The 20,827-nt window shown below is 42.2% G+C and overlaps 1 protein-coding gene across 6 annotated transcripts in view; it reads right to left on the reverse strand.

The window, feature by feature from the left end:
* Positions 1-13,316: 13,316 nt before the first annotated feature.
* The window catches only part of RAB3IL1 (RAB3A interacting protein like 1), a 46,721-nt gene continuing 39,210 nt past the window's right edge, over positions 13,317-20,827 (reverse strand). For 3 of the 6 annotated variants that reach the window (XM_033927910.1, XM_033927915.1, XM_033927912.1), the window contains one exon: positions 18,493-20,348. In XM_033927910.1, the coding sequence (XP_033783801.1) occupies positions 20,266-20,348 (83 nt within the window). In that variant the 3' untranslated portion in view covers positions 18,493-20,265. Of the gene's footprint in view, positions 13,530-18,492; positions 20,349-20,827 lie in introns of those variants that run through there. The other 3 variants (XM_033927914.1, XM_033927909.1, XM_033927911.1) reach the window with 3 other exon arrangements.

Below are 20,827 nucleotides of genomic sequence, written 5' to 3' on the forward strand. Positions count from 1 at the left end.
TTAGGATCGAAGGTAAAAACGTGGAACCAGTATAATCTTGATTCCACATTAAGAACATAAGAACTGTGATTCATCGTGCCCAGCTCACACGGTGGCCCCCAGGTCAAAGACCAGTGCTCTAAATGAGTCCAGCCTCACCTGCATACGTCCCAGTTTATCAGGAACTTGTCCAGCTTAGTCTTGAAACCCTGGAGGGTGTTTTCCCCTACAATAGACTCCGGAAGAGTGTTCCAGCTCTCCACCACTCTCTGGGTGAAGAAGAACTTCCTTACGTTTGTACAGAATCTATCCCCTTTCAACTTTAGAGAATGCCCTCTCGTTTTCCCTACCTTGGAGAGGTTTTTGAGATCCTTCTCTCATCAAGCTTACTGTGTGAAACAGTGGAATCCGTTTTTGTGTCTCAGGTAGCTATTATACTACCTCAGCCCCTAAAGTTTGCCTCCACCAGCTACCTACAGGCATGGACAGTGGAGGGGTGAGTTGTGCCGAGAGGTAGGAATTTGATTGTGATGTGTGCTCCCATCGTTATGCCCTCATCTCCCTTTATGAGTAATTCTTTGACTACGATTAGAATAAAAGTGATTTCAACAATCTTGTTTTATTCCTTCTTTTGAAATATGCTTTGGAATGAATCTAACTGTGATGGAATGGAGATTAATTTCTCTTGGGCCAGAAGTCTGTGTCAGAACTTTTTTGGGTGTCCACCGGGTCCAAGCAAACCATTTTCCTATCTCTCACACTACTTCAGCGAAGATATTTTTAAAACATGATGGCAGAGTTAAACCTGGACTTCTCTTAGAAGCTATGATTACAGTAAAAGGATGGGCAAATGATGCAACACTATGATACAAAAACCATCAATAGCGTGCTTCAGTCATGACCGTCCAAAAGCTTTTCCTAATGTACTTCTTTTTGGTTAAATGATGATAAAAAGTTACAAATGTAAGGTTTATTTATATGGAGTTTGGGAAATTAACCCCCCTCCCCCTTTTACAAACCGCAAAAGCGGTTTTTAGCACCAGCCGGCATGCTGAATGCTCTGCGCTGATCGCCCGTGCAGCCTCTCTCTTTCCCTCCCTTCCCATCCCTCAGCCTGTGCAGCCTCTCTCTCAAAGCATGCTCTCACTGCTGCCAGGAGTGAAAAGGATAGTGCTAGGAATGGTGGAATTCCTTATAGCCCTGGGCTAAAAGCTCTCAGGATGTCAAAATCACAGGTCTCTGGAATAACCTTACTATCCCGCTGCGGAACCTGAGCTCCATCCATTTATTCTGCAAGCAACTAAAAACCTGGCTCTTCTCTAACATGTAATTTCTTTTCCCTTACTTCTCCACTCGATTTACAAACTTATGTAAACCTTTTCCTACCCTTTCTCATTTTAAGTTCTTGTAAACCGTGCCGAGCTCTACTTCCGTGGGGATGATGCGGTATATAAACTTAAGGTTTAGTTTAGTTATAAGTAAAGGTAGCATTAAGCACAGTATAAGGCTTTGGTAAACAATGTATGAACAGAGTGGAGGTGTGGCCTAGTGGTTAGAATACAAGGCCAACAATCAGGAAAGCCCAGTTCTAAAGTCCAGTTTACGCCTTCATTGCCTCAAATACAAATGTGAAAGGCAATTCTATAAGCTGGCACCTACTGTAAATGTCCAGTTTATGAAACAGCAGCGCCTAAATGTGTGAGTGGTGTCCGTGATTGGCAGTTATGTGCGTAAGGTCTGGGTACTGCTTTCTAAACTGCGCCTAAATCACATAAGCCTAGATTCAGTAATTGATGCTCAAAAATCAGTCCCAAAACAAGAATAACGGCAATCAGTGTTCATTCTGTAACTGGTTTATAGAATAGCATGGAGTGCCAATTTCAGCACACAACCCCCCCCCCCCCTTCGGACTTACACCTGTTGAAACCAGGTGTAAGTCCAGGCACCCAATTTGGGTGCACATCCCCGGTATTCTAAAACACCGCGCACAAATTATAGGAATGCTCCTGACCCGCCCATGCACCTCCTGTGGCCGAGCCAGTGGAGTAGTGAAGAGGGCGAACTGCCCCGGGTGCCGTCTTGGTGGTTGCAGCGCCAACACCTCTCCACCCTCCCACCTCTTCAAATTTTCACTGGCAGCATCTACCTGCTGCTCATTACCAGCCTCAGCTCTCCTGATAGCACTTCTTGTTCGTGGGACCAGGAAGTGACATCAGAGGGAGAGCTGATGCTGGTGGAAGCAGCAGGGAGGAGATGTTGCCCTTTGCCAGTGAAGATTTGAAGAGATACACGGGGGAGGGAGGGGGGGCACCTGTGGGAGATCACTTGGTGCGGCGATGCTGGGCACCTCCTTCCCTCACTATGCCACTGGGCCCATGTCCTCTTTTGGATTCTGTACTATTGGTCTGGATGCACATTGTTAAAGAATAGTGCATAAATCCAAGTTGGCACAAGTCAGTGCTAATTAGTACCTAATTATTTGCACTACCTGGCTTATTAGTCAGTTTCTTTGGGTGCTGTATATAGAATCTGGAGGTTAGTGTGCAATGGTCAGAGTGTGTGCACAGGGGTATAGCATGGCCAAATCATGGGCAAAATGAGCCATATGACACAGACTCCACTCTGCACAAGTCCAAAGGAAACCAGGGAAGAAGCAGAGTGAGCCCGGTCTTCAAATGAACCACACTTTAATGGCAACATCAGAATTGTCATACTGGGACAGACCGAAGGTCCATCAAAGCCAGTATCCTGTTTCCAACAGTGGCCAACCCAGGCCCCAAATACCTAGCTAGGTCCCAAGTGGTAGAACAGATTTTATGCTGATTATCCTAGGAATAAGCACTGGATTTCCCCACGCCCTCTCAATAAATGGTCTGTGGACTTCTCTTTTAGGAAATGATCCAAACCTTTTTTTAAACCCCGCTATGCTAACTGATTTCACCACATTCTCTGGCAACAAATTCCAGAGTTTAATTACACGTGGTGTGAAGAAATATTTTCTCCGGTTTGATTTCAATCTACTACTTAGTAGCTTCATTGCATGTCCCCTAGTCCTACTATTTTTGGAAAGAGTGAACAAGCGATTCACATCTACCTTTTCCACTCCACTCATTATTTTATAGACCTCTATTATATCACCCCTGAGCCGTCTCTTCTCCAAGCTGAAGAACCCTAGGCCACTTTAGCCTCTCATAGGGAAGTTGACCAAACCCCAAAGTGTCATCTAAACATACACTGGACTTGACACGGGCCATGTTTCGGCACATACGCTTGCATCAGGTGTCCAAGGTATAAGTAAAACAATGCCCAAGGATCTAATATCAAATCATAAAATATGCTTGGGATTTAAGAGAACAATTTCACTAGTTCACTTTACAAATCTGAATGTTTATCTCCTTTGGTCAGCTTTTGAGGTTGAATTACAAGAAAAATGATAGGGCGATAAGAGTGGTGGAATCTGCACTCCAGCTTATCAGACTGACATTAACAGATCAGAGCGATGCTGCCCAAGTGAGCAGTTTCCCCATCAGATTAGATTCCATAATTCACCGAAACACGCCTGTGCCCATTCCAGTGTTTGTTTTGATAATACTTTGTGTAAACTACATTGGTTGCCATTAAAGTGTGATTCGTTTGAAGACCAGACTCACTCTGTTTCTTCCATGTTGCCATATGATACATACATATTACATGGCACACCCACTAATGGCTGCTTTTGTGAGACAGAGAGACTGGGCATCAAAATGGCAGATGTGAGCAAGTGCAAAGTAATGCATGTGGGAAAGGGGAACCCGAGCTATAACTATGTGATGTTGGGAAAGGATCTAGGTGTCATTGTTCAGGATGCGTTGAAACTTTCTGCAGTGTGCAGCAGCGTCTAAGAAAGCAAACAGAATGTTAGGAAAGGAATGGAAAACAAAGATGAAAATGTTATAATGTCCTTATATTGCTCTAATACCTTGAACACTGTGTGCAATTTTGGTCACTGTATCTGAAAAAGATATGGCGAAATTAGAAAAAGTACAGAGAAGGGTGATGAAAATGATAAAAGGGATGGGAAGACTTCCCTATGAGGAAAGGCTAAAGCTCTTCAGTTTAGAGAAGAGACAGCTCGGGGGAGATATGATAGAGGTCTATAAAATACTGAGTGGAGTGAAACATAGATATGAATCGCTTGTTTACTTTTTCCAAAAATACTAGGACTAGGGAGCATGTGATGATGCTTCTATGTAATAGATTTAAAACAAATAGGAGAAAATATTTCTTCACTTAACATGTAATTAAACTGTGGAATTCATTGCCGGTGAATGTGATGAGAGCAGTTAGCTTAGCAGGGTTTATAAAATGTTTGGATTATTTCTTATAACAGAAGTTCAGAAGCCTTTATTGAGAAAGCTTGGGGAAATCCACTAGTTATTCCTAGGATAAGCAGCATAAAATCTGTTTTACACCTTGGGATTTTGCAGGGTATTTGTGACCTGGGTTGGCCACTGGACATGGGCTTGATGGATCTTCGGTCTGTCCCAGTATGGCAACTCTTACGTTCTTATGACATGCCAACCTTTACATTGATGCGGCTTTATGCAAGCATTCTATACGGATTAAGCATGCCCTTTTGTGACACCTAAAATGAAGAGCCAATTTACAGAATTGCCATCTTAGACTGTAAGCCCTCCAGAGACAAGGAAATACTTGAAAGTGACTCACTGCATGCCATTTCAAGTACCAAGAGAAGTGGTTTCTCTATTGCTATTGAGGGTGAATGACCTTCTTATCATCAGTACTTAATGCTCTCCATTGCCAGGAGTTAAACATTACCTTTTAAAAGCCCGTTGATAGAATATGTAAATCCCTTGGATCATCCTGGACAGTTTCTTTTCATAGGCTACTTTTGGCACTTAGAATAATGCTAAGCAGCTCTGACAGGATGAATACAAAATGGGTTCAGAAGATATGCTCTAAGAACTTTCATTTTCTTTCTCAGTTTCACCCTACACCAAAGCAAGACCAACCAGAGGCAGTCATCTGGCTTTCAATACATTCTTTAAAAATTATACATGTTCAGAAAAGGGTAAAATAGACTGATGCAAGCAAAAAGCCCGATAGTGCTTCTTCCTTCAGTCTCAATGCAGAGTGGTGACTCAATGCCAGTTTCTCGTATTTGTGAAATTAGACTACGGAACCCATTTACAGACGTCAACTTTCCAGGTTACATGCAAACTCTTCCTGCTGCATAATTCCGGATTTTAGTAGTTACCCTGTTGGATAACCAGATCAAATCCTGGCCCTTCCTTTCAAAAGAATCAGAAATTACAAAGTGTGAATGGTAGAGATAGTTATAGCAGTTGAATTGGGATATATGATATGGCCAGAAAGGAGAAAACTAAAATCCAGTGTCAGTACATAAGAACATAAGAATAGCCTTATTGGGTCAGACCAATGGTACATCAAGCCCAATAGCCCGTTCTCACGGTGGTCAATCCAGGTCACCGATACAGGGCAAGCAGTGACTTCCCCCGTGTCTTTCTCAATAACAAACTATGGACTTTTCCTCCATGAACTTGTCCAAACTTTTCTTAAAACCAGCTACGCTATCTGCTCTTACCACATCCTCTGGCAACACGTTCCAGAGCTTAACTATTCTCTGAGTGAAAAAAAATTTCTCCTATTGGTTTTAAGAGTATTTCCCTGTAACTTCATCAAGTGTCCCCTAGTCTTTGTAATTTTTGACAGAGTGAAAAATCGATCCACTTATATCCGTTCTACTCCACTCGGGATTTTGTAGACTTCAATCATATAGGTTTCATTGTATTGTCTACAATGATACCCAGATCCTTTTCTTGGGCTTAAATGTATCGGGCGATGGTGCGTCCACATCTGGAGTACTGCGTCCAATATTGGTCGCCGTACCTTAAGAAGGATATGGCGATACTCGAGAGGGTTCAGAGGAGAGCGACATGTCTGATAAAGGGTATGGAAAACCTTTCATACACTGAGAGACTGGAGAAACTGGGGCTCTTTTCCCTGGAGAAGAGGAGAATTAGAGGGGACATGATAGAAGCTTACAAGATCATGATGGGCATAGAGAAAGTAGAGAAGAACAGATTCTTCAAACTTTTGAAAACCACAAGAACGAGAGGGCATTCGGAAAAGTTGGAAGGGGACAGATTCTAAACCAATGCTAGGAAGTTTTTCTTCACCCAACGGGTGGTGGACACCTGGAATGCGCTTTCAGAGGGCATGATAGGACAGAGTACGTAAGGTGGAAGTCAACATCTCCCGTGTTACGCGTGGGATGATATCTCTCTTTGATTGACTTTGGTTGTATATTTTCACGAATACGAGCATACTTCTTAAATTGTCATCCGTACTTTCAAGACTCCTGAGGCAGGCCTTGATGGCCAAAACATGTACATGTTGAGTCGATGAATGTATTTTATTGATGTCTGAACAATAAAGATCTTCAAATCATCAGATATATTGAAGGATACTTCTTTAGTGCACATCATTCTTTTCTGGACAATTCCACTCTGATTTGTGCAATTTTGTGGTTGTGGTGTTGTTTACCCCTGTTCTTTTTGAGTTATTCTTTAATACAATACAATAACTTATATTCTGTACATTTTCAAAAGACATTAGGGTGGATTGCAATAAAGTTAAATAGAAGGAAGCAATCCTCCCTGATTTACATACATAAATATCTAAGTAATGCCTAATAATAAAGTCTCAGCAAATAAAATTATATCTTAAAGAGATATGTACTCAATAAGGAGGCAGTGCAGCTGAAAATGAATTTTGGATTTATTCAGGAAATGGATTTACCAGTACAGTAGGAGCAAGTGTTCCAGATTAGGAGTCACTACCCGGTAAAAAAAACTAAACTAAACTAAGGGGTCCTTTCATTAAGGTGCGCTAACCAATTTAGCATCTACTACTGACCCTCCCCCAGGGCAGTCCAAAGAAATTGACGGAGAAATGACGGACGAGATTAAACGCAACTGCAAGGGAGGCAACGCAGTTATCATGGGTGACTTCAACTATCCGGGAATAAACTGGAACCTAGGCACCTCTGGCTGTGTTAGAGAGACCAAGTTCTTGGAAGCTGTAGGCGATTGCTTCCTGGAACAACTTGTCAAGGAAAATACTAGAGGAAATGCAATTCTGGACTTAATTCTAAATGGCCTGCGAGGACCGGCACAAGTAGAAGGGACGCTGGGAAACAGTGATCACAATATGATCCGCTTCGATCTGGATGCAGGGGAGAAACATCGGTCCAAAACGACAGCCACAGCACTGAACTTCCGAAAAGGGAATTTCGAAGGGATGAGACTCATGGTAGGGAAGAAGATTAAAAAGAGGATAAGCACTGTAAAAACGCTAGAGCAAGTTTGGTCCCTTTTTAAGGACACAGTCACTGAGGCGCAAAATCTATATATACCGTGTATCAACAAGGGATCAAAGAGGAAAAAGAACAAAGAACCGGCGTGGCTCACTGTAGAGGTGAAGAAAGCAATCAGAGACAAGCAAAATTCTTTTAAGGAATGGAAAAGGTCAAAAACGGACGAAAACTGGAACAAGCACAAACAACATCAACGCAGGTGCCATAAGGCGGTAAAAGGGTCCAAAATAGACTACTAGGAAAAAATAGTCAAGGAGGCGAAGAACTTCATGCCATTCTTTCAATATATTAAGGGGAAACGAGCCGCGAAGGAAGCTTTGGGACCATTGGATGACCATGGAATAAAGGGAGCGCTAAAGGAGGACAAAGCAATCACCGACAAACTAAACACATTTTTTTGCAACTGTATTTACCGAAGAAGATTTACACAGCATACCGGAACCAATCAGGCTATATGCTGGAAACAAAGACGGAAAGCTGACAGGATTGATAGGCTTAAAAGCGATAAATCCCTGGGACTGGATGGCATCCATCCGAGGGTCATCAAGGAACTGAAAGGGACCATAGCTGAACTGCTTCAACTAATAACCAATCTGTCGATCAAATCAGGAAAGCCCACCACTACAGCAAAACTGGAAATAACCCTAGATGCAGTGGAAAAATGGATGGTAGACCACAAACTGAAACTATACTCAGATAAAACAAAATTCCTTCTGTTCGAAAAGGCCAAAACTCCCACCATTACAGAACTGAAAATTAAAAACACCAAATACCCAATACAGCCCGAACTCAAACTCCTGGGAGTAACGATAGACAGATGCTGCACAATGCAGTCCCAAATCAATAAAACATCCCAGAAAGCTTTTTTAATTATGAGAAATCTACGTAAAATAAGAAAATTCTTTGACCCAGCACAATTCAGGCTAATTGTCCAATCCCTAATCTTAGGTCTACTGGACTATTGCAATTCCCTCTATCTACCAACTTCAGACTATACAAAACACTGCCCTCAGACTGATCTACTCCCTGAGAAAATGTGATCATATTACAACTGCCTTCCTAGACTCTCACTGGCTACCTATGCAAGCACGAATTCAATTCAAATTCTATTGTCTATTATTCAAAGCATTAAACGGCTCCGCCCCCCCCCCCCCCCCATCTAAACAACCGCCTAAACCAGATCCTCACCTCAAGACAAAGAAGAACTCCGAACCCTTTTGCCTTCCCTCCACTCAAGGGCACTCAGCGCAAAAAGATGTTTGATATCCTTCTGGCGACGCAAGCAGCAAAACTTAACCACTCCATCTCCAACCTGTTGACAGCAACAGGCGACTTCAAAACTTTTCGAAAAGAAATCAAAGCTCTACTTTTCAAAAAATGTATCCAGATATCTTAACCCAACCCTTCTCCTTCCTCTTAGATAAATTCTCCCCCAAAACCTCCACTTAAATAATCTCTTGCTCCCCAAAACACCAACCAAGTATTCAGATCCCTGAAATGTAACGTAATCTTATTTGTACTCTAACTGTAATCTATTTGTTATATCACACAGTAATGTACAGTCAATTTAATATCCAATTTGCAAGTTCTTCCGGAATTAATCCAGCTACCTCTCCTCCCTTGTAACCCAAAAAAAAAATAAAAAAGCCAAAACTGTTGTAACTTCACTGGAAATGTCCAGTTAGCTCTTTTGTAATCCGCCTTGAACTGCAAGGTATAGGCGTAATAGAAGTCCCTAATGTAATGTAATGTAATGATGTAGCTCCTACTTTGTGATGTTTCTGGCAATGCTGGCATTGCTGACATAGCTCCTGTTTCTGGCAGGGTTTGTGGCCCTGCAGGCCAAGTTCGTTCCATGGTTATTCCACAGCTGAGGTTGTTTTACTTGCTTCCATGCTGAGATAACAGGAGGAAACAGTGCTCTGACAGATCAATCCCCCAAGTTCATGGTGGGAAGCAAAGTCCATTCACCTTAGCTGCCAGGCTGAAATTGCATTTCCATGCCAACCAACTATCTACAGCATATAATTGTGCCAATGACCCAATATGCTTAATTAAATACATAACTACAAAGGAATATAATACAGTTACCATGGTGATACTGTGGCAGGTGGACCTTTAATAGAAGTTGATGTAGTGTTACCATAACTAGGGAATTTCATGAGTCTGTTGCCATGGTGATGCTACGGCTAGAGGATTTCTGCTGTATGTTGATGTAGTATTATGAAGACTCTGGGATCTTAATAAGCCTGTTACCATGATGATTCTGTGGCTGGAGGATCTCTGCTGGATGCTGATGTACCGTTACTATGACTGTGGGATCTCCTGAGTCTGCTGCCATGGTGATGCCAGAGATGTGGATCTGTACTGGATGAAGCTGTAGCATCTCTTGTGCCTATTGGTATGGTAGTATTGCAACTAAGGAACTTCTGGTGGCAATTGGGTGTGACTATAGTGCTGGGGATCGTTGAGCACCAGATTGAGGATTGGAATGCCCAGAGGCCACTAGAACAGCAAACTGAAGCTTGGAACACTCTATGGTTGAATAGTGAATACCATCGAAAAACCCACGAGAGGCTATTAGGATTGGGAGGAAACAAAAGGCTCTCAAGTACAGGCAGTCCCTGAGTTATTGACACCTGACTTAAGTACGACTCGTACTTAAGAACGAGATTGCGGCTTCATTTGATTTTACTGAGCAGTATTTTCAGTGGCATAGACTCCTACACTTCTCCTGTAGCAAATCCAAGAATGATTCATGGCCAAAATTAAGAACAGTATGTGGTTGTGCTTGCTGTACCTTAGAGGGAACACTGGTAGGGACAGTTGACCTTTTGTTCTCCTGGGAGCAGAGGTAAACAGTAAGAATCTGAAAATCCACAAGTTCTGAGTTACAAACAAATCTGACTTAAGAACAACTAAAAACTTAACTCGTTCTTAATTGCCTGTATGTATATAGTATCAACTTCTGTGGGTATGGAGAAGATTAATTATGGGGATGGGTAAGGATGAACATAAGAATAGTCATACTGGGTCAGACCAATGGTCCATTTAGCCCAGGATCCTACTTCCAACAGTGGTCAATTCAAGTCACAAGTACCTGGCAGAAACCCAAATAGTAGCAATGTTCCATGCTACCAATCCTAGGGCAAGCAGTGACTTCTCCCATGTGTGTCTCAATAGCAGACTACAGACGTTTCCTCCAGGAACTGTCCAAAACTTTTTAAACTCATCTGCATTAACTGCTGATAACACATTTTCTGGCAATGCGTTCCAGAGCTTAACTATTCCTCTAAGTGAAAAATGATTTCCTCCTATTGGGTTTTAAAAATATTACTCTGTAACTTCATCAAGTGTCCCCCCCCCCCCCCCAGTCTTTGTAATTTTTGATAGAGTAAAAAATCATTTCACTTGTACCCATTCTACACCACTCAGGATTTTATAGACTTCAATCGTATCTCCCCTCAGCCGTCTCTTTTCCAAGCCGAAGAACCCTTAACCTCTTTAGTCTTTCCTCATAGAAGAGGAGTTCCATCCCCTTTATCATCTTGGTCGCTCTTCATTGAAACTTTTCTAGTGCCACTATATCTTTCTTGAGATAAGGAGACCAGAATTGAACGCAGTATTCCAGGTGAGATCGCACCAAGGAGCAATGCAGGGGCATTGTAACATTCCTAGTCTTATTTACCATCCCTTTTCTAAAAATTCCTAGCATCCTGTTTGCTTTTTTTTTTGGCCACTGCGGAATGGATCTTAGCAGGTATGGGTTAGATTTCAATGTGGCTGGGCAGGCAGGGGTGAAATTTCTGTCCTCATGCAATTCTCTTCTACAAAGCTCTAGCCCCCCCTTGCTATTTCTCATACCTCTACAATAGTTCCTGAATTTCAACTACTACTAATTATTTCTAAAGCACTTCAAGGCCTATCCAGCACTGTACAATAGTTATCTAAATTTGGCTGGTTGTCATGATCGACTTTGCTTTGACTGCAGCATCTCTTTGCTGCCTCTCCCCCCAGAAGGTGAAACCTAGGCAACCTAGATTCCCCAATGGTTAAGTTGAACAAGGTGGCTGAGAAACAGGCAAGTTGATTAGGATTTACCTTATGGCCTGCAAACTGTAAGGACAAGACAAACCCATCTCTGAGCCAGAGATAGACGAGCGGGAGAGGCTCTATTCTTCAAAGTAATTCAGAGAATGAAACACTAAATTCTTCCCCTGCCTCCACTCACAAGGCAGCAACTTGAGAGGTCTGCCTACATGTGCACACAAACTATGCATGTGGTGCTGATGTGCTTTGCATCATAAAACATTGTCTGCATACAATTCAAACAAGATTCTGAAAGCGCACACACAAACATGCATTTGTGCCTTTGGTTTTAACTCGGCAGTGCCACCAGGTGGAGGTCAAAGGAGTGCAATTGGGAAGTGAGGAAATCAAAACTGGAATCTCTTAAGGTTCCAAGGCAGTGGTCTCCGACTTTTTTCATGTAAAGGCCACCAAAAGACTTCAAGCTTACACGTTTAAACCTATACTTGTTAAATACATCATTGAAAATTCTGTTTTGCATTTTAGCAAAACCTTGGCATGGTTTCCACAATACTCTGAACTCAGTGTTTCATGGTTCCTCTAGCTTTGTCATACCTAGGGTTACCAGACATTTGGATTTACCCAGATATGTCCTCTTTTCAGAGGACTGTCCGGGCATCCAGACGGCTTTTCAAAACCCAGCACTTTGTCATCACGTCACATCTGCATTCTAGACCCGGCCCGAAGAGATGAGGTTTATGTGGAGCTGGGGTTGGGAGGCGGAATGGGGCAGGGCTAAGGGTGGAACTGGGAAACCTAGGGGCGGAAAGGGGCAGGCCCGAAGGCAGAACGGTGCAGGGCCACGTGTCCTTCTTTACCAATGCAAAATCTAGTAACTCTAGTCATACCACTACAGTGCACATGCGTCTAAATATGAATCCTGACCTTTCACCTGTCCTATGGCTGTATGTACATACGTATGGCAGAGGCATTGGAAACCCTACGCTGACCTTCTCCGCACCATTGGGGCTACCAGATTTATTCATGCATTCTGCGTGCAGCCCCGCCCTTATCTCTTCTTTCCTGAGTCTGGGCCACATTTAGAGGGCCTTTGAGCATGCACGGATGTGACACGATGATGTCACATGCATGTGGTATCATCATGTTGCATTTGTATATGCTCTGTGGCTCTCCAGACACAGCTGTGAGCTCAGGGCCTTCCAAAACCCAAAATAATGATATAACACCCCCTCACTCCAATAACTATGGGAACAGTGGCAAAAACACTTCAAAACCTACTTAAATAAGAACATAGGAAGTTGCCTCCGCTGGGTCAGACCAGAGGTCCATCGCGCCCAGCAGTCCGCTCCCGCAGTGGCCCATTAGGTCCATGACCTGGAAGGTGACCGGTGTCTAAGTCCTTTTAATCCCCTTAGCCTTCTCTGTAAGCCCTTACATAACTTATCTCTACCTCTATCTGTATCCCTCAACCCCCGTGTCCTTCAGGAAATTATCCAATCCTTCCTTGAAGCCCGGTAGGGTACTCTGTCCTATTACAACCTCTGGAAGCGCATTCCAGGTGTCCACCACCCTTTGAGTGAAAAAGAATTTCCTGGCATTGGTTCTAAACCTGTCCCCTTTCAATTTCTCCGAGTGCCCCCTTGTTCTTGTGGTTCCCAATAACTCACTGTAGAACACCTAACATCACCACCAACTGTTATCTTCACAATTTTTTTAACTATGGAGTGGGAAAAACCTCAGAAGTAAGGAAAACTCTTACACACTGCTTTACAACATTCATATGCTTCCCAGCTTACAAGTTTCAAGTTTTTTTTATAATTTGATATTCCGTAAATCAAAAAACGTCTAAGTGCTATACATCTTCCCCAAATAGATGAACTGCAGTGAAGAAATATAATCTATGTCAAATGTTCACAAATTCAGAAAAAAAAACAACTTGAATACAAAAATTGTCCACTTGAATAGTCATCCACTGGAATGAGTGTCCAATCTTCACAAAACCATGCAATTTCAGTTGCTCCGACGCTGCCAGCATTTTGCAGCTCATCAAACCACTGTGTCAGGGACAAATCCTTCACCACTGCTGCGTTTTCATGATTTGCTGTCAAAAAAAGCATTAAAAATCAAGTTATGTCAGTTCAAGATTACTTACTATTGGAGCTACCTTCTCATAACACCGGTCTCTCAATATTCCAACTGTGTCTTACTTATTCAATGATTGCTGGTCTTTTAGAAAAAAAACAAAAAACAGTAACAGAGCAGTATAGTCCAGTCCTACATTACAACTCAAGTTGAATTTTGTATTCAAGTTGTTTTTTTTCTGAATTTGTCGACATTTTTGAAATATATGAACTGCATTGAAGAAATATAAAAAGAAACTGTTTGAGGAGGTTTTTATGCCGATTTTAAGATGGGAAGCAAATGAGTGCTGTAAAGCAGTGTTCTTCAACCACCGGTCCATGGACCAGTGCCGGTCCACAGAAATTTCCTGCCAGTCCACAGGGCCAGCACGTGCATCAGGCCCAACACAGTTCTTCAGCCGCCGGTCCACGGTGTGATCGACGCAACGTTATCTTTGAGCCAGCTCCCTCTTCCTAACTGATTCAGTGCACAAAGCCACGGGCAGTGGCTCCTACGGGCATCCTACGGGCAGCCTTCTCTCTGATGTCGCAATGTCAGAGGGAAGGCTTCCAGATGAGGCACGGGACGTGCAAGGTGCAATTAGTACTATTATGGGGGCGGGATCTGGGGTGGAGATTGGGTAGAGATGGGCGAGGTCTGGCCCACGACTTAGCCCAGTGTTCCTCAATCGTCGGTCCACAGAATAATTATTTTATTTCTGCCAGTCCACAGGTGTAAAAAGGTTGAAAAATACTGCTGTAAAGCATTGCATAAGAGCTTTCCTTAATTCTGAGGCTTTTCCTACCCCCTAGTTATAAAAAAAACTGTGAAGATAATAGTGGTAGTAGCATTAGGAGTTCTACAGTGGGTTCTGAAAGTATGTTTTGAAAAGGAAAAAAAATCAACAGACCATTATTAGCCTTTCAAACCTGGGAGGAAAAAAACTATGCCCACCTCCCCTCCCCTCCCATCCCATAGACAGGATGCTGGGCTCAATGGGCTTTTGGCTCTGTATAGATCTATATAGTTCAACTGTATCTTGAGTACTGTGCTCAGCTCTGTTCACCCAGTCTCAAACGTGTCCTACTAGAACTAGAAAAGATACAGAGATTATGAGGATGGGAGAGCTTTCCTATGAAGAAAGGCTAATTAGGAATCTTCAGCTTGGAAGATGGACAGCTGAGAGAGGATATGACAGAGGTTTATAAAATCATGAGTGGTGAGGAATGAGATGAGGGAATGGTTATTTAATCTTTCAAATACTATCAGTCCTATGTGGCAATCCATAAAAAATCTAAGAATCATTTTAATACAGTTATGCTGTGATATTTATTGCTAGGAGATATGGCCAATGTTAAGAACACAGCTGGTTTTGAATAAGATTTTGTTATGTTTCTGGGGAACAGATCCTTTAATAATGCTTAGGGGATGGCCAACTCTTCCTTCTATAAGTGAATACAAGGAATGGATCATCTCATTAGGTTTGGTTGAGTATTCCCAACTGTCCTGGATTTGCCACTGGTAGAAGCAGGATGTTGAGATTCACAGATCATTGGTTTCACTTAGTATGGCAGGAAATATTGCCAATGTTAAGAACACAGCTGGTTTTGAAAAAGATTTTGTTATGTTTCTGGGGAACAGATCCTTTAATTATGCTTAGGGGATGGCCAACTCTTCCTTCTATAAGTGAATACAAGGAATGGATCATCTCATTAGGTTTGGTTGAGTATTCCCAACTGTCCTGGATTGGCCACTGATAGCAGGATGTTGAGTCACAGATCATTGGTTTCACTTAGTATGGTAGGAAATAAGGCCAATGTTAAGAATACAACTGGTTTTGAAAAAGATTTTGTTGCTCGGGAACAGATCCCTTAATAATGAATATGGTGTGAGTCACCATAAATGTTAGAGGTATGAGGGAAGAACATGGTAGGGGGGTGGGAAAGGAGCAGGGGCAGAGAGAAGAACAGGTGCTGGCGCCCCCTCCAAAATGGCACCCAGGGCGGACTGCCCACTCCCACCCTTATGCCACTGGTAGTCAGATCTCCTTAGTGTTTCTCCGCCCAGATTTGACACACGTAGCTCTAATCAACATAACCTTTTCCCTAGGCTCTTTTATATCATGAATGTAACTTAGGTGTCCTCATGTGTCTCCTCCTGAAGCCTCCATTTTTCTTAGGGAGAGGAGGAGATAGTGGATGCTATCGATGCGACATTTGGCCTCTATCTGCCTTCATGTTAATATGGTTTTTCATTTTTACGATTAATGTAAACCACTCACTGGTTTGCAGTACCATCAAATCAAGTTGAAATATACAATAGCACACTTAAGAAAACCCAGAAACGAAAGGTTTAAAAAGATTTTAATATACTAAGTATTTCCGATAAATAGAAATCTTTTACATATCTTGTAACAAGTCAGAAGGATAAATACTGACCAGGTGTAATCAACACAATGGCTTCCCGTGGACATGGGGAGTCCCTGGCACACAAGTCAGCGAAAACAGCTATTGTACAATCTTGTAACATACTTAGACTTTTCTCAAGACTCCCTCACCTAACCAGAGAAAGGTAGAAGGAGAATCGCCCTCACCCTTCTGCTGTTAATTTGAAATCCCTTTGCTCATCTCAGAGGTTTCTTCACATTTCACCACCAGTAACTTCATCAGCTGAGAAAGAGTGCCTCAGTGCTTTAAGGCTTTGACATGGAGAACGTCCCCACAGTACAGACGAGGTTTAAAGGTCACACATTTTCGTATTATCATTTTATTAGGCGAGATGTCCCAGCCCTGGCTAGACACACAGTATGTTTGAACCTACAGAAGGGAGTATTTTGCATACTAAAACTTACAGACAAGACACTCAAGCATGCCAGGAGTTTGCTTCCATAAACACGGCTTTTTTTCCCTAGAAGCTTCTGAATATTTAAAGTATTCCATAGTAGCAGAAAGGCCTTGTACACTTGGTGCGTTCTGGGAATGAATACGGATTTTCTCAACAACCACAGTGCTCTAAATAGCATCATCACTGACAGCCAAAGATCACCTACATATTCCTTGAGCGATACTTGCAGTCCTGGACAATGTACAGGGAAAGTATTGGGAAAACTGATACCTGTAGATTTGTTAAAAATAAATGAAGTTGAAAACCAAAAGAAGCTGGAAGTGATTACACTTCTCCCTCCATATTCACAGGGGTTAGGGGCAAACCGGCCTGCAAATACCAAATCGCGAATAATTTTTAGCTTTCATATTCGCAGGGTTTGGGGGTATAGCCCTCATGAATACCGTGTATTTGTAAATAATAAACTTTTCCTTTCTATTTTGTAAGCATAGATTGAAAAGAAACAAGTTCTTGCATTGTACTGTACACTTTAGCAGTAAAATTCAAGTACAATGAAACGTTGGTTTGCGAGCATAATTTGTTCTAGATGCATGCTTGTAATCCAAAGCACTCGTATATCAAAGCGAATTTCCCCATAGGAAATAATGGAAACTCAGACGATTCGTTCCACAACCGTAAAACTTTAATACAAAATACTATATGTACTTGTATTGCAAGATCTCGCTCGTTTAGAACAGTCACTACACTCCCGCAGCGCCAGAGAAGAATCACTGGCTCAGCTGTGATGATATGACACATGTATACTATATGTACTTGTATTGCAAGACTTTTCTTGTTTAGAACAGTCATTACACTCTTGCAGTGTCAGAGAAGAGCCATCAGCTCAATTGTGATGTGTGTATACTGTAAGTACTTGTATTGTATTGTATATCAAGTTAAAATGTAATCAAATGTTTTGCTTGTCTTGCAAAACACTTGCAAACCAAGTTACTTGCAAATCCAAGGTTTTACTGTACTGTATTATAGAACTGACCATGGGGGGGGGGGGGAATTTGGGATTGTTCATTGCAGTATTTGATTTCTTACTGTAAAACTAAGCTTTGCATTGCCTGGAAGAGTGTATTGTGTCTTTGCTATATCTAGCTCAACAAAAATTCTTGAACAAGAACTGACCATATACTTTACCGTTTGCCTGACACCGCTACACTTTCCTCTCGGTGCCCCGTCAAATCTCACTCCAGCCCATCTACACCCTCCCAGCCATTGAAGCCCTCCCCAGTCCATCCTCAACCAAAAGGCCATATACAGCAAAGACCGTGCAAGTCTGCCCAGTACTGGCCTCAGTTCTTCAATATTTGCTATTATTTTCTGATTCTAGATCCTCTGTGTTCATCCCATGCTTTTTTTAAACTCCGTCACCGTTTTCCTCTCCACCACCTCTCTCAGAAGTGCATTCCAGGCATCCAACACCCTCTCCGTAAAGAAAAATTTCCTTACATTGCTCTGTATGGTGAGGGGATGAAGTGAAGGCGCACGTGGTGTGAAGGGGCAGAAGTGAGGAGAGGTGCCGGTGCCTCCAAGACAGCACCTGTGGCGGCCCTCCCCCCCTTCCTACATGCCACTGCCTGCATGTATCTGGGTAAAGAATCATCTTAACTGCAGCATGGCAGTGGACTACAGTCATCGGTCTCTCAGTTCCACAATTTGGTTCACATCTCCTTAACCATTCAATCTCTGCCAAGTTTTGATCTACTTATGGTTTCTGAAGTAATTCTCTGGACATCCCACTGTATTTGTACATTTGCCGTTTGTTTTTAAAGAACCAGAGTGGCGGGACGAGGAAGTTCCGTTTCTCATTTTGCAAATTCTTATCTGCTGTTTAACACTTATTTGAATAATTGTCTACATTTAAGGACAGAAACCAACTGTGACTGTTCGCTGTCATGCGTCGGCATTTTTTAAGCACTTGTACGCAGGGTAGTATCTGAAGTGCCCCAAAATCATTTTCATATTCGGCCGAATAGCGATTTAAATTCACATGCAAACAATCCGAGGATCTACTGTGCTAAATCCTACTGAAATAAATACCTGATCTCTGATTTCACGTTGCTTCTTTTATTATAAAGCTCAATGCCCATTATTCATAATCAGTCAAATAATAATAGGAATATATGCTAATCGGTACACAGTGTTGATGCTGTTATATACGCTGTACATCTGGATGCTTATGACAGCAATGTGCAAATATATGTTCTCATGTTTTGAAAATTACCCTGGAGAAACTAGGCACATGTAAATTTTCAGAGTTCACTTAGGGGCATGCGCTTGAATTTAAAAAAAAAAAAATGTAAACCTCTTTTCAGCCCTATCCTTGAGCATACCTCTGCTTAGTAATGGGTAAACTCATAATCATACAGGCTGTATAAAAGTAAATCTATCTAAATGCTGGGTTGACAATTTTATAAGCCCATTTCTGAAGGTGGAGCACTGCTTTAACCCAAAGAAAAGCTTTTAAGTATCGCCCTCCTGCTGTGAAATCATAGCGAGTGCTGGTTCTTATAATTATCTGGTGGACATGGAGAAGTTTTCTTGCTCCTTCTACCTTCCATTTTTCAAGATCTCTATGGAACATATAAGAGTGCAAGCTGACATGATGTTACAACACCTCAACGGCAGTTTCAGTCTTCTGTATTACTTCTTTGCCGACCTTTTCACGATCTCCTGAGTTGTACGGTAAGGAATATGGCCCCATTTCATTAAACAATGAAGAATGAAGGGATGTCATAAAGTGAACGCACAAATTATATATCACAATTGTATGTAGTAAGGAATGTTGGACTGTCACGACATGAATTATGCTACAACAGGCAGCACAAACCTGCCTGGGAAACGAAGCAGGATGTAGTTCCTGCAAATGTGTCTTTTCTCTGAATCATCAAATAAATAATAGCTGCCTGTGGTCTATAACATGGCCAAAAGCTTCAGCCCTATTAATACAGACAAAGCTATAATTATTGCTGTCATCAGCTACATTTATAATCAAGTGTCAGAAAAGGTAACCCCAAAGTGCTGAGTTTTATCATGGGGAGGAATTTCTAGACAGCACTGGAGTCAGGAAGTGGTAATCGCACAAGGGTGTGGTTTATAATGGAAGAGGGATAATTAGGCAACACTGGGGGGTTTTAAGTGGCAGAGGATTTAACCACACAGTGTTCGGGCTTATAACTTGAGCACGAGGAAGAGGTGACCCCAAAGCGCTGAAGTTTCTAACTGGCAGGATGACTGCACAGAACTTGGGTTTCTGAATTTTGGAAGGTGAGGACTCCGCAGTGCTGGGGTAAAGTTAAGTGCAGAGAGTAGAGGTAACGATACAATCCTGCGGTTCCTAAAGGAGTGTTAGAGGAGAGGGATTAGGTACCTGCCTAACACTGGGATTTCTGCCTGTTAAGCGACAGACAGAACAGAATGGAACTTTCAAGAAGCTGTCTGTGGTCAGGTTTCTGATGTGCCTCTATCCAATGGAGATTGTACTGGAAAGAGCTTAAAATCCTTGCCAATAGAAATCAGTTTGGGATGATATTAGATTTTTCAAATGCATAGATAAAAGATTAAAATACTGGTTCGTGCAATATAGAAAGCTCTCTCTCTCACACACACAGCCATGTGGTCCCTCTGTATTTCAGGCCTGAAACTGATCAATCAGACACTGAAGAGCATTCTGGAGAGCATGTGTTCTACATTGTAGATGACTGCATCCAGACATCTGAATCCTCTTGATTCAGACCCAAGATATGGTTCTTTATGGCTCCCGACAGCAGGCTTCAGGATATTGGCGTTGTAGTCTAAGGAGGAAGGTGAGACCTCTGGTCCAGCTACATTTCATTACTGTAGAAGCCCAGTTTTGCTACAGACATCTCCTTCCTCAGACGCATGATCTCCCAGAACATTAGGTCCACTGAAACAAAGAGGAGGGGGAAGGAATAATTAGATGCAGAGTGTAAGGTAGCATGGAGGAGAAACATTACTCAAAAGTACAAGGGGAAAGATTATGTCAGGTAAAGCTGTCAGCCAACATGTGCCAGTGCAGACAGTTTGTTGGTCCTGGATCTGAACTTGCATCGCTGACCACAATGTTTTTGCAGACCCCGATTTTACCCACTGAGATCAGTGTTGCAGTCCAATTCTGCATCAAGAATCCAGGACTGGCCTGAAATGTCTCGAGTGAAGTTGACAGCTATAAAGGAAAGCGGGTAGGATTAAAGGAGATTAATCTAAGACTTTTTGGTGAAATATTTCAAACAAGCTGATCTGACTGGGATCACCAATTCAAACAACCGTGTTAACATGGCTTCAAGTTCTGTCAGATGGTACAGTAAAAATAAGAAAAGGAAAGAAGAATTTTGCCTAGATTGTCCCAATTAGGATCCCAGTTTC

This window comes from Geotrypetes seraphini, chromosome 19 (assembly GCF_902459505.1).
Source record: "Geotrypetes seraphini chromosome 19, aGeoSer1.1, whole genome shotgun sequence".
Lineage (NCBI taxonomy): Eukaryota > Metazoa > Chordata > Amphibia > Gymnophiona > Dermophiidae > Geotrypetes > Geotrypetes seraphini.